The 14920-nt window shown below is 42.5% G+C and overlaps 1 protein-coding gene across 5 annotated transcripts in view; it reads right to left on the bottom strand.

The window, feature by feature from the left end:
- EML1 (EMAP like 1) overlaps window positions 1–14920 on the bottom strand; it is a 154353-nt gene that overhangs the window by 38797 nt on the left and 100636 nt on the right. For 3 of the 5 annotated variants that reach the window (XM_063118030.1, XM_063118028.1, XM_063118031.1), the window contains exons 4-6: window positions 9272–9406; window positions 7022–7050; window positions 3117–3143 (exon numbers count right to left, since the gene is read on the bottom strand). In XM_063118030.1, the coding sequence (XP_062974100.1) occupies window positions 3117–3143; window positions 7022–7050; window positions 9272–9406 (191 nt within the window). Of the gene's footprint in view, window positions 1–3116; window positions 3175–7021; window positions 7051–9271; window positions 9407–14920 lie in introns of all 5 variants that reach the window. The other 2 variants (XM_063118032.1, XM_063118029.1) reach the window with 2 other exon arrangements.

Below are 14920 nucleotides of genomic sequence, written 5' to 3'. Positions count from 1 at the left end.
GCTCCATCGGCAGATCAAGGGATCCAGCCTTGTTTTCATCCGAATCAGGAAGTTTTGGAGTCAATGACATCAGTAGAGTTACTAGATGAAATAATCATGGGCATAGAGAAAACGGAAGGGCAGAAGTAACAACAGTATGAAAATCAGTGAGAGAATTTTATGTCTACTAAAATATTGCTAAGGATTTTCAGACACCATTAAATAAAAGCCACAATTTTAATTTAATTTAATTAAAAAATAAGGCTTTACTTTAATGGATGAAATGACAAAATGTATAGGTCATCATTGCAGTTTCAATTAGAATTCACTGAACAACAATATCATGTTATATCATATTAGTTAATAAAAACTTAAAAGTTGTTGCAGTGATTAGCATTGATTTTAAACAGCAAAACACTTTTGCCTTGAAACATATTCAAAGTTTAATCTTTGAATTCTGCTTTTGGTTTTTAGAAAAAAAGCTGTGTTGACAGCAAACACATAACTTATAGGCTTAACTGTTGCAGCACAGAGTAAAGATGTAGTTTACACTTATTACTCATTGTTAGGGATACTTTGAAAGCATCAAAAGTTACTGAAGTACTAAGTACTTTACTTTTTTGTTCTGAAAAAAGTACATAATGACTAGCTAGACATTTAACAATACTAGAGCTGCATGGGCAGTTATGGATGGCTACATTTCTAGCTCTTTACCAAAGAACAAAGCACTTCATTTTTTTACTTAACACTGCAATGTAGCATATATTGAAAACTCAAGTGTCTTAGAGGCTACATCAGAAACTATGAGACTATCTAACATTAAGGCCCAGTGTTGACATAATGTTGCCAATCTCCTAAACATGGTTAGGAGACAGAAAACATGCTCTGAATATGTTGTCTTTCTCGTGTGCAAATTCCTTGTAGGTTTTAATCAAGGTTGAGTGCGACATCTATACCAATGTTAACTATGGTTAATGCTCATTCAGGTTTCTCATCCTAACCAGGATTTAAACCTAGGGGTTGAAGTAAATCTCCAAAACCTGGTTAAGAGGGAGTCTAATTAGCATTAAGCATGGTTAGTGAGGGTGCAGCGGATGAAACCCTAAAACAGGGGTGGGGAATTTCCAAGGGCCAATTCCCCCCTCTCACCAGGGCTGCACTCCTGCCCCCGCTGCAGAATTTGGTGATGCAGAAACAAAAATATAAGTTTTTCTTTAAAACTGGCCCTTCTTTGCTGCCTTGCTGCCAAATTTCAGCAGAAAATTGCTGCTTGTTTTCCTTCAAACAAGGAAAAATCTGTCCTTTTTTGCTGTGAAACCAACGAATTTTGGCACACAGTCTCCGCTGACAGGGTCAGCGCCCCTGTGTTGCCCACTCCTGCCCTAAACTATAATGAAACCCAATTGGGGAGGGAGAGGGGGATTTGCACTGGAAAAGGGAGAGAGAGGAAGTACACAGCCCTTTTCCAATTTCTTAACCATTAGCAGTGTTGCATCTGCACAGGGCCCCATGTAATTTGAATCTTGGACTTTAGACTAATTTTTACTATTATATTTTTTTATGGAATACGCCGTACATACACTTCAATTAAACACAAACCCAGTGATTGCATTCAAACACTTGGGAGACAGTTGCCTTCAGAAAATTTGCCAATTTTGTTCCTATCCCAAAATTTAACATGCAAGCAAATACATGTTTATGTGGGGAGTGGCAATTACTGTACTACCAGTTCATAAACACATCATAACATTATACCTGTATTGCTTAGAGCCTCAAGGCATTATTCTGGTACCAACATTTAGAATCAGGATGTTAAGCTGTATAAACTCTATTCTGGAGAACTCAAAATTAACCTAAACCAACCTTGCTATCAACCACAGGTCAAGGATGGATAACGATCTTTTGAGGCAAACATCTTACTAGAATTATGGTCCAGGCCACCCTTTTAGGACAGGTATGTGGAAGCAGGCTAGTAAATGTTTTTGTTTTGTTTTGTCTTTTACACTATTCAAGTAGGCTGTTCTGAACAGTGGCATGCCCTGTATCACTTTGAATACCAAGGCAGAAAAGGTATACAGATATTCAAAGACACGGAAAGAAAAACAGGTGGCCAGTGTCTTAGCATAACAGACTGCAGTAAGAGATACTGCTTTAAAGAGATGAAGCCACTGGATATAAAGATGAAAAAACAATTGCTAAAGCAACCTTAGTTAATGCACCTGCAGTATTCTGGTAATACTGTAATAACAGCTTGCAAACAGTACTGAGCAAAGAGTGTTGAATGCCATTAGCATTAAAATCAACAACACTTCAAGTTACTTCCATAAAAGACTGCAGGAATAACATTACATGAGGCTTGCTTAGCAATTTGTCTACAAGAACACAATTGCCTAGTGTTTAAGAAATTAGCCATATATAAAACTAAGAAGATGCAAATGAAAGAGATTGGTTAGGAATAAGCCATTCGTATAAGCACAATCCAAATCTGTTTACTCTTCATAAGCACTTTAAAAACAAAGCAGCTCAAGTGTGCATAGATTACAACTTGATTATATGTTATTGATTAAAACTCACAACACTGTACATTCACTAACCCTAATTTTACATTAACATAATGTATAAAAACCACTGAAATATCTGTTAGACACCACAATTTGCTTACTGGCAACTCGGGTTAAGACTATGCTCTATCAGGGACAATTCAGGAAGTGAACAAGCACTGCAATACCATTCTAGAACAAAATGCTTCTTTAGGCACACATTAGGATGCTATCTGAATAAACTAGGTAGAGCAGGTGCTACCACAGAGGTTCTCAGCCAAATTGCCAAGCAACTATTATCACACAGTGAGACATTCATGTGTTGCCATATAGCTCTCTTAACATTTGTGTCTTTTCTTGGCCGTTCATTTGACCAGGCCAACAAAAAATACGAGTGAAAATCTACTAGTGTTAAATTCTACAAGGCTTAGGATCCAGTAGATGCACTGCAAGAACTTTCATCATAAGATGCTGAACTTGTTTAATGTTGTTGTTGCAGTACAACGAATACGTTGCTTTTATAGAGACAAATGCCTTTGCCCCTGTTAATATGCTTGCTTAGAGAGCTATGAGGTTTCAGAAGCAAGGCCTACCTACCTTTGCAATGTGTCACACGACGCTTCCCTTGTGGTTTACAGAGACAGAGATAGAAGTGCTAGATAAAGATGCATTCAAGAACAGTCAGGCTCACCTAAATCCCTGCTCTATGGATTCCCCAGTTGTATTGTTTTATGTACCATTCAGGTAACACAGTGTTTTGTTCACACATGCAGTGTAAACCATCCTAAGATGTGGACAAAGTGTTTATAAGATGATCCTAGTTTTCACAGGTGAACGTTTGTGCTAACCATAATTTAAACTCCAAATCATGATTCATGCAGTTTCCCTCTTCCCCACCCTTCCATGAGAATCCCAGGATAGCTTGTGATGGCAATGAATGTTCAAAACTGTTTTGTTTCTTTTTGGTATTCACACAAAACACTTTGCTATAACTGTGGTTTGCAAACCAGCTTCAAACCATGGGCAGTATCTAAGTCCGTACTACCGCTAATGCAAATCCTATTGTAAGCGACCTCTAGCGCAACGCCAATAGTGGTAACTGGTGGCTCCCCTGAAAACCTGCTGCACCAGCTAACACTACTGCCATTGTGCTAGAAGTCACTCACGGTAGCACAACATAATTCATGTCAACATGGATACCACACCCTTGTTTTCAACTCCTGATTTGGCGGCCACTCATGAAACATGGTTTGTCAGATGGTGTTGGTGCAGATATCACAACAAAGAATGGGTTAGTATTGTATCTGACATAACATTAGCATCCATTCCCACAGCGGCTAAAAGTAATGCTGCTGGTTTTATTTGGGATGCCCATGTGAGGCGCATATCTAGGACACTTAGAACTGCATATGTAGCCATCTGTGTTACATTGTGAATGGGTAAGGAAGATTTCTCCACATGTTAGATGTGGTAGAAGGATTATCAGTTACTGACCCCATGTTGACAATCTCTTCAACTGACTGAACTGCATTTAACATTTTGTGCGTCTACCCAACAATGGGTTGTATACAGTGGCGTCCGTCCACCAGCAGAACACTGCTAGCCACACGGATTCACCCTCTCCACTGCAGCCCCCCTGCATACCCTCCAAATGTGCTCTGTAGGGGGGTAAAGAGCACAAGGAGAAGTCATGTTGTGCAACGGGAAGCCTGGTCATGTGAAGTTAGATATAGCCCAATAGCAGGATGTAGTCTTCTTTTGAAGGGGATATTTATTTCGACATTGTTAATATATCATTTTCATGGGGAAAAGTGTGTATTTTGGAAAGCAAATCAGCCGATATTTTGATTATTTTTTTAAAATATCTCACTGGCTTTAAACAGGGACTTCCCTCACTAAATGCAAGGTTCAAGATCATGCTAACATGAACTAAACCACCAATGTTCAATTCTAGCCTTTCCGGGAAAGTTTGGAATTGAGAGCCATTATCTTGGCAAATGCATGTTCCCAACCCCATGTTGTGGAGATAATTAGAAAATGTTGGTGGGTAGGCACTTCCAGGAATGGATTGGCAGGTGGGAGAGAGGGTGCTTAGCCCTTCCAATTCCTGCCAGTTCTCCCACACACAAACACACATACACTCTTTTTCCCCTGCCCAATTAGTCTGTTGTAAACCACTGAAAGATTTTATTATATGCAGTGGTATATAAATGCCACAATAAATAAATAATAAATGAATTATCAGGGGACAGGGGCAAGCTAAACACCCCATTCCTGACCACCAATTCTCCCCTACAAAAGTTTCTCCTAACTAGCCAACACAGGGTTGAACCCTTGGATTAAATGTGTTTGCAAAAGGAAGAGACAGAAAACATGGGGAAATATTTTAACAAAAAATATTAAACTGCTTACATTTAATATAAGCATTTTTCTCATTCTAAAAATGATCAGTTCATAGAAAGAAAAAAGTGGTGTCCTTGGTTTAGGGGATGATTGAGTGATCCTGCTAAATTCAGTAGAACAATTCACATTTTATACACATTTTGGAGCTCAAGACTGATTTGCAAGCCAAAAAGATGGAGCCTTATATAGATTGTCTTCTCTGGTCTCATTCATGCTTGACAATAAAAACTGAGTTTAGCATTTAAACATAGGAAGCTGCCTTATACCTTAGACATTGTCTTAATAGTGTCTGCGCTGACTGACAGCAGCTCCCCAGGGTTTCAGACAAGAATCTTTTCCAGGCCTACCTGAAAGTGTTGAGGGATATGGGACTTTCTGCACGCAAAGCATGCGCTCTGCCACTAAGCTACATCCCTTTCCCTAATGAGGCAGCAATGCTGAGCTGAACACCACCACATACTAATCTCTCCCCCTTGATATCAGGGTAGGCAGAAGGTAGATCTCCAGGCGATTTGGACTTCAACTCCCAGAAGCCTCTGACAGCAGGTCCAATAACGAGGAGAGCTGGGAGTTGACATCAAAAACATCTGGAGTTCTACTTTCTGTCTTTCCATTACCCTTTAATGCATGATAGGCATTAAACATGCAGAAGCAATTGTGTAATGAGTTATTGTGTACTTCAAACTCTTTAAAATGGAGTTTTAGCACACTCCTATAAAATCACAATTTTGGCCCACATATTTTTGACCAAACTATTAAACTAAACTGTGCCATTTACCATTGAAGATGAATGGCCAACCTGTGAGTGTCAATTGTGCAAAAACTAAAATCAGCAATCGGGTATGAATTATGTGGATCCACTTAAGAATATAAGAGCCATGCTAGATCAGACCAAGGGTCAATCTAGTTCAGCACTCTGATCATACAGTGGCCAACCAGTCGTTGAGCAGGAACTCACAAGCAGAAGACAGTCCAACAGCACCCTCTACCCCACGCTCTGCAGCAACTGGTGTATATAGAGTTATTGTCTCAGATACTGGAGGTAGCACATAACTATCAGGATTAATAGTCATTGATAGCCTTTTCCTCCAGGAATTTATCCAACCGCCTTTTAAAGCCATCCAAACTGGTGGCCATCACTACATGTTGTGGTAGCGAATTCCATACTTTAACTATGCGCTGTGTGAAGAAGTATTTCCTTTTATTTGTCCTGGATCTCCCACCAATCAGCTTCATGGGATGACCCCGGGTTCTAATATTATGAGAGAGGGAGAAAAATATCTCCCTATCCACATTCACCTCACCATGCATAATTTTGTATAACTCTATCATGTCTCCCCTTATCCTCCTTTAGAATTTACCCTTCACTTAGAATGTCACAGGAAGGAACTTAGTACTGATAATGGTGCATGGAGTAATATAATTTGACTGAAGTATGGCTTTATACACACCTGTAACAAAATCTAAAATCCAGAGTTTTGTTTGTTTTTCATTTTCTCCTATACACATTCCTTTTTCATGGTTTTCCTAAGAGGGTGGTGAGAGACTATGAATATAGCTGTGGCACAACTTTTGTCAGTATGTACACATGCGTATATGTGTACCTGAAAATGAGCCTCTTGAATGTGTATCTGTATATAGGAGGAGGAGGTTAACCAACCTAGAAAAAACTGTGGACTTTTTCATTTAATAATTACATGCAACATTTCTATTGTGCATTTCCTCCAAGGTGTTTGGAGACACTTAAACAGGGGTCCCAGTGGCTTTGTCCACGTAATACATAGTTTAAAACAGAATTACATCAGTCAGCATCAGGTCATTCATTCTTTGGGCATGACAAGTAACTATTTGAATTTACCTTAATCCCAAGTCTTGTAAGTTTCTTATGCTGTCTTATTTTGACAAAATATAAAACTGTCTATTGTGATTTGTCTATTGTGATCATTGTAACATAGACTAGGGGCATGATTTTGGAACCAAAGTATAATAAGCTCTGTCGATCAGTCATCTGCTTTCAAACATTCATACCCATGATTAGAAAAAGGTTGTATTACACTCACAAAATCTTTACTGAGGAATAGAGAAAGCAAAACAATTACCTGCACTGAACATTGGTTCCTTGGGCTTGCTGTGAAAATAATTAAAAACAAAAATCTTTTTAACATGACTGAGCTGCGCATCGTTCCTTCCAACCCCCAGCCACCCCTGAACTATCCTCCATAACAAATAAGCAGAATCACCATTTGCTTTCCATTCCTCTCTCCCCTTTGCTTCCCTTACTCATGATGCTGCCATATCATGCTGCTTATCCCCACACAAAATTGCAAAAATCTGACTCTTCCTCACCAGACTTTCAACTAAAACTCTGGCTTGTACTCTTGTGTTCTCCTGTCTTGACCTCTGCAATCTTCACTGGTCTTCTGTCTGAGGGCCTTGCTAGACCAGGGGTTAGCATGGTGCGAGGCCAGTGCTCGCCCCTGTGCGTCCAAATGACGCACAGGGGATCCCGGCCTCAGCCAGGGCTCGAGCCGCCCTGCAACTGCGCTAACCAGAACCACTTGTAGCACGGTTCTTCCTGCGGTCCCGGCCTCAGGTCGGGCTGAGGCCGGGACCACGCACTTACGCGTGAGTAGCCAGGAAAAGCAGTGGATGGGCTGCAGCGCTCCCGCCACCACCGAGTCCCCAGCCTCCGTTTCCCGCCCCCCCCCATGTCCCCGACCTGTGTTGGCCTCTGCTGCCAAGTCCACGGCCTGTGATGCCCGGAGCTGCCATATCTCCTGGCCGGGCATCACAGGCTGGGGACTCGGCAGCGGAGGCCATCACAGGCCGGGGACATGGGAGGGGCGGGAAACGGAGGCCAGGGACATTGGGGGGGGGAAATTGCGGATGGGAGACATCGGGTGTGGGATCAGACATCGCGGGTGGGGGGTGGGCGGGAGAAGGAGAACGGGGCTGGGGGACATCGGGTGGGGGATCGGACATCGCAGGTGGGGGGAGGGTGGGAGAAGGAGAATGGGGCTGGGGAGCATTGGGGGGGAATCAGACATCGCAGGTGGGGGGCGGGTGGGAGAAGGAGAACGGGGTCATGGGGGAGAGAAGGAGACTTAAAAAAAACTACTTACCTTTCCTGGCTCCTGCTGCCTCTTTAAAAATAAAAAAAATGGCGGCCGCAACAGCTCTCCTCCAGAGCTTGTTGCAGCTCCCGTCTGAATAAGGGTGAGATCTCGCGTTATTCCTAACGCGAGATCTCCCCTCCTCTCCTCTGGATTATCAGGTAGGTCTAGCAAGGCCCTTAGTCATTTCTCTTCCATTCAGAATTATGCCCCCCAAATTATTCACATTTCTCATCATTAAGGCCATGTGATGCCTCACCTCAACCTCAATAAAAGCTTTCTATCCTGTTCTGCACCTATTACAAGCTCGTTGTCCTTAGCTTTAATGTCATCCATAGCCTCATCCCACCCTGTCTTTCTGCTCTTATTTTACATTATATCCATGACTGGAAACTTCACTTCTACAACCCTAGACTATCAAAAAATACTAATCTCCTGTTTCCTGAAATGACTCCATGACTCTCACCCTTGCTCCTCCATTCCAGACACTTATCTTTCTTCTGGACAATTATGTGGCACTGCCTTTCTCTCTTGTTCAGAAGACACCTTAAAACACAGCTTTAACCACGGTAAAAAAGGTAGTTAAAGCCGTGGTTTAATGTGTCTTCTGAGCAAGGCCTCTCTCTCTCTCTCTCTGTCTTTCTTCCCCAAATCCCACCATTACCTGAAGCATTTGACTTAACCCCTTGCTTCCACATAAATGTAGTCTATAAATTTTATCCTATGCATGTTTACCACTGGAGTTTAAATGAAACTTACTCCCAAATAACTCCACATAGGACTGCTGCTTAGGTACCTGTAACTGAAGATGCTCCTAAATGAAGCTCTATCCTCTAATAGTTTTAGCCTGAAATAGCTTCGCAATAGTAAAACTGAGGTTTTTGGGGGGCTTATTTGATCATTATTTGATCATCCCCACTCTGAATCATTGTGCCATCCTTACCTGTTACTGCATTTGTTTGCATTCATTGCATTCTATCTCATTATTCCCTTCTCTCTCTCTCTCTCTCTCTCTCTCTCTCTCTCTCTGTGTGTGTCTCTCTCTCCGCTCCTTTTGTTGTCTTCTCCCACTGTCAAAATGTAGTAACTTTCTTAGGGCTGAGACCTGCCTCTGTGCTTATACCAGTCTGTAGGATGTCATGTACATGGAATTGAATATTTTAATAATGATAACAACAACAAAAGTGTGGCTAGCCTTAAGAGCAGAGTGGTTGAAATGACAAGTGCTTTCCGTACCTTTCACTGTTCTTTTTACCACTAGATGAACTGCTTGTGGATCCAGCACGATTGCGGCTGACTTTGGAATCTCCATAGCTTTCCCTTCGACCCCCAGGAGACACACGTTCAGCTGAGTTGGTTCTTTTGACAGTGCTAACAGAAAAGGAAGGATATCCGTTTATAATGCATTGTTCTGAGCAAACACATCAAGCTTCTCAAAAGTACAGCCTCCAAATAGTAACCTATCTTTAGCTGAAATGATGAATCCATCTTTTGGAAACATGGGAGGGGGGGACATGCAGAAATTGGTATTTAAAGAAATGTTTCAGGATACATAACCTTTAGCTGTTAGCAAAAGTTAAACTTTGAAACCCATTTAAAGAACCTTTGAAAGTCCTGCTCCACCCCTCAACCTGAGAAAATATTCCTTCCAAATACCAACCCCAGTCAACATGGTCCTGTGCTGCTTCATTCCAACTGCAGTTACATTGCTCTTTAAAAGAACAAAGAAGGGTTGCTTTGAAAATTGACTGAATGGGCAATTTGAAAGCTGCCTTTTACTTTGCTTGTTTTGTCTTCTGGAAGCTGATAAGCAACAACAACAAAAAGTATTGCATTGTGAAAGGGAGCTGCTGCAGGGAAGGAAGAAAAATCTGTATTGAATTTATTTGGGAGAGAAGAAAGATTGTGGGTCCTAGCCCCTTTAATTCTGATTCTGGAAACAAATTCTTACTGGGAATATTGGAGCTTGCCAGGGAAGTGTGGGCAATATTTTATTTTTCAAAAAGAGAACTACAGGGATTTAAGCTTAAGGAGAACAATGCCATGTGCATTTTTAACTCTATCCCTTAATTCTTTGGAAGGGGCAGGTTGCCACTTGCTGGGTGGAAAGAAAAGGCTAGATACACCGAAAACACCAGTCATGTCATTAGGGAAGGTCTTACATATTGGGACACTGGTTGTACCTTGTTCATTTGGTCAGAAAGCTTTGCTAAGTTTGGTCTACATAGTTGGGGGCTCCCACAGGGCCACACATTTTCCTATGAGCAGGACATTGCATCTAAATCTTGGATGAAAAGTAGCAAAAAATGTGAGGGGGCTTCAAACTAGCAAACCCAAAACAGTAAGGTTGCAGGTATGTAAGCTACAACATACTTAGAACATATATACGTAAAAGCATTTGAATTAGCAATGATCTTCACTAAGAGCAAGAAATGTTAGTACAGAAACAGAAAATCAAATTAATGCTTCCTAAAATGTAAAGTAAATGCTAAAGTGCAGGTTATGAGAATTTTATTTGTTTCCCCCCAACTACTTGAGTTTCTAATTATTACTACGATTGCATACTACTAATGATGCAAGACGCTATTTTCATCATGGACTACAGGAGGCAGACAGATATGACACAGAACAGTACTAGTAAGAATCCCTCACCTTAGAGCAGTTTTTTTCAGTTTGCATGCATTGAGAAGACTCACAGACCTGCTTAATCCATGAATGAGAAGTGCATAAACAAAGCAGAATAAAAGTGAATGCAGTAAAATAAGAATGTAAGAAAAAAGAACATTTATAACAACATTACAATACAAGACATAGATTCATGCAGTCAGCATATTACATGAAGCAGGGTTAAGGAACCACATCCTTTAACAGGTTCCTTGACCATTCAAGCTAACATTACTTATGGCACCTTGAGGGCTTTACAAAGAGTTTGACAAAGAGTTTGCTGAGGGCTTTACAAAGAGTTTGCAAAGAACTTTAGCATATAACTCAGCTTGAAGCAATGTTTTCTGTATGCAGACATCTCATTTTTTTTAAGTAAAAAAAAATTGATAAAAACAAACAGCAGTAATCTATAAAGGACAGGAAACTCAATACTAGAGCAGCAAAGGAGGGGAAAGACATAAGAGCATAAGTTATACACACAGACAGGTACACAAATAATGAATGATGGTGTATAATTATTTGAAATATTTTCACAATATTTCAGACAAGGAATGAAACCAGTACTCTCTGGTCATTATAACAGAATATGGGCCACTAAGAACAATGTGATAAAATGAGGGTAGCCATATGCAGGATCAAGAGCCTTTTATTAAAAAAAAAAAAAGTTTCAACAGCACACAGGACCATGATTGTTTAAAATAGGAGCATTCCACAAGCCGGGGGGGGGGGGGGGAATCCTACCTTGAGATAATCTGTATAATCGCCACAGTTCATATCAAAGGATAGTTGATAGTGTTATTTTCTAGGAATACTGGCTGCCCCTTTTCCACTTGTGTAATTAACATTAATTTTTTAAAAGGGGGAAGGATGAGCTAAGTGCTGTATTAGCATGACTTTGGATGTACAAGACTGGACCACAGATGTCAAGGGGCTATAGTTTAGGACTCTATTTAATTAAGTGTACGAACATAATAAGAGCCATGCTGAACCAGACCAAAGGCCTATCTGATCCAGCATTCTGTTCATACAGTGGCCAACCAAGTGTAAGAATACCATAAAACATTAGCTCTATTTGTCCCCTGAGTTTACTCTTGCTGTCAATGCCAAGCTATGGCTCTCCATTTTCCCCCTTCATCCTTTCCCTTTTCTCTCTGGCCCAGTTTAGACAACACTCCCCCCTACCGTCTTCCTAAAATCCAGCTCATGTAGGCCCAAATTACATGACTCACTCTTGGACTGAGTATGTGTGATTTGGGCCACACAAAGATTTCTGTGGATATTGAAGGTTCAACTCACACATCCCACTCAAGGATCTGGGGATCCTGGAGGCAAGACAGGCAAGCATGATCTTGCTTCACAACCCACTGCGCACAGTGCAAAAAGGTGTGTACATCCATCCAAATCTAGACACACACTTTCCCTCTCTCTCACCCACACACCAGTTGCTTCCCAAGTTTGACCCCATATCACTGAGGAGTATGTATGTGTGAATGCTACACCCTTGTCGTTTACTCTTTTTCACATGATTGGCACCATGCAGTGTGGGATTGCACCAGGTGGAAGTGGCTACTACATAGTTAGGTATGTAAGTGCACACATGGGGGGCTTCCACACACAGTCTTCGGGGCGCCCCGAAAGCACTTCAGGGCGCCCCAAAACTCCTAGTGTAGCTACCTGGTCAGAAGAGGCGGTGGCGGCAGCGGCGAAAAGTTCCCAGGACTCGGCGGCTTCTCTGGTGAGTCCTTGCCGCGGAGCCCAACTCCCTGCCGGCCTCCTCCTGCTGCCGGCAAAAGAGCCACCCAGGTTGGAGAGCTTCTTCCGCCGAGCTCTCCAACCTGGGTGGCTCTTTTGCCAGCAGCAGGAGGAGGCCAGCGGGGAGTTGGGCTCTGCGGCAAGGACTCACCAGAGAAGCCGCCGAGCCCTGGGAACTTTTCGCCGCCGCTGCCTCTTCCTCCATCTCTTCTGACCAGGTAGCTACACTAGGAGTTTCGGGGTGCCCTGAAGCGCTTTCGGGGCACCCCGAAGACTGTGTGTGGAAGCCCCCCTGCTGTAGGGAACCTGTACTATTGGTAATCAAAGCAGCATGTATACCAAGACCTAATTGTCCCAATCACATACTTGGTACTGGGCACAAAATATGTACCTGCCCAGAGCATTAGGGCATCTCCGAAGGCCCTCGTCCAATGTGACCCCACCAAATGAAATTAGGTGTGAATGGCTGCAAGAGAAAATCCTTCTCAGTTGTGGTGCTCTGTTTATGGACTTGCCCCCGCCCCCCATGAAGGCTCAACAGGGTCCACACTATTATTTTTTGGCACCAGGCAAAGAAATGTCTCTTCTCCAAGGCATTTTATATTTTTATGATTGTGATTTTATTTTTCCAGGCCTTTAAAAAAAAATATTGTATTTGTTGTTTTTAATCTATTTTATAGTGTGAGTTCCCCTGAAAACATTTTGTAATAGGGTGGATTAGAAATATAATAAATGATGATGCTCAGAATTGCTATTCTTAGATCCTTGGAGGAAGAGAAATTAAAAAAACCAACCCTGTTAAATATGTGACAACTTTAATTTTATTAAAGGTAATGAAATGAAGGGGACTGAACCAGCTCATCTTCGTGGCCTGGCAGAATGAAACAATCTCCTTTGTGCTTGGATTTGATGTGTGTATGCTTTCCACATGCACCAAAGCCTCCCTGCCCGAGGCACTGGGTGGAGGAACGATCCTCTACACAATGCCTCCAGCTGGGGAAGCATTTAGGATGCTACTTGCTCTCTCAGTTGGGAAGGAGAGTGGCACGCTAAATACAAGGAATCTCCACTGTTATCTCTAATCTGTGATAGCAGCATGCTGGGGAATTCTCACTTTCTTTCCAATCACGTATTGGAGATAACAACAGGGATTCCTTTCCTTGCTTCCTCCCCATAACCCTGGTAACCTCCAGGGGGTGGAGCTTGGAGAGGGGGCAATGCTTGGGGAATGGAGGGAGAGGGCCCATGGAGGGAACCCAAGCCTCTACAGGCCAGGTGGGGAACCTCCGCAGGCCAGAGATTCTCCATTCTTGGTGTCATCCCTTTGCTATTCACTTTGCGGTTGAGCTTCAGTTCCCAACTCTTTTTGTCTTCCTTCCAAGAAAACAGGGATGCCTATGGCCTTGGTTCTGTAGAGCAACAGAATTCTGCTTAAAACTAAAGGCCACTGAAGATCTCAGAAGATCTCAGGGAGTTGAAGTGGGAAGAATGACAACTGGAGCGCCGATGGCTGAATACTCGACTTATATCTGACAAGACGCAACAGAGAACGTCTTCATTCCTATGGGGTGGCAATACATGCAGCGAAGAAAGCTTTCTTCTCTGCATGCATTGCGTCTGTGAATTCGCGTCCAGCAGAACTGCTCAGGGTGCTGAGGGGTCTAACTCAGGCACCTCCCCCCCTTGAGCCCAATTTTAGAGCCTTCAGTAGTTCGCTGCGATGCCTTTAACGATCATTTCATAGATAAAATCTCTTGGATAAGAGCCGACTTAGATGCCATCATTATAGCAGAAGCTGACAATGGAGTGTCCAGCAACTCCGCGAGTAAGATTACACTGGATCAATTTCAGTTGGTGAGTCCCCAGGACGTGGACAAACTGCTTCGAAGAGTGAGGAAGAAGACTTGTCCTCTCGATCCCTATCCTTCTTGGCTGGTCGTCTAGGGAGGAGATGCAGTTAGATTACATCTATAATATATTATTAATGCATCTCTCAGGGAGGGGAGTTTTCCACCATGTTTAAAAGATGCAGTGGTACGGCCGCTTCTAAAAAAAGCCCTCCCTGGACCCCCTGGACCTTAATAACTACAGACCAGTGTCAAATATTCCATTCTTGAGCAAGGTGATTGAGAGGGCAGTTGCCTTCCAACTCCAAGCGGCTTTGGATGATACAGATTTTCTAGACCCATTTCAAACCAGCTTCAGGGCAGGATACAGAGCTGAGACAGCTATGGTCACCTTAGTGGATGATCTACGCCTGACTATTGTCTCTGTGTGTGCGTCCCTGCTGATGCTCTTGGACCTCTCAGCGGCTTTTGATACCATCGACCATGCTATCCTTCTGGAATGCCTGGGAGGTTTGGTAATCAGGGGCACTGTGCTTCAGTGGTTCCGGTCTTATCTCTCGGAGAGGTTCCAGATGGTGATGCTTGGAGATAGCTGCTCCTCAAAGAAGGAGCTGTTGTATGG

This window comes from Elgaria multicarinata, chromosome 2, assembly GCF_023053635.1.
Source record: "Elgaria multicarinata webbii isolate HBS135686 ecotype San Diego chromosome 2, rElgMul1.1.pri, whole genome shotgun sequence".
NCBI classification, from domain to species: Eukaryota; Metazoa; Chordata; class Lepidosauria; order Squamata; family Anguidae; genus Elgaria; species Elgaria multicarinata.
Note: the sequence above shows the minus strand (reverse complement) of the source record. Positions and strands in the feature narration are given on the sequence as shown.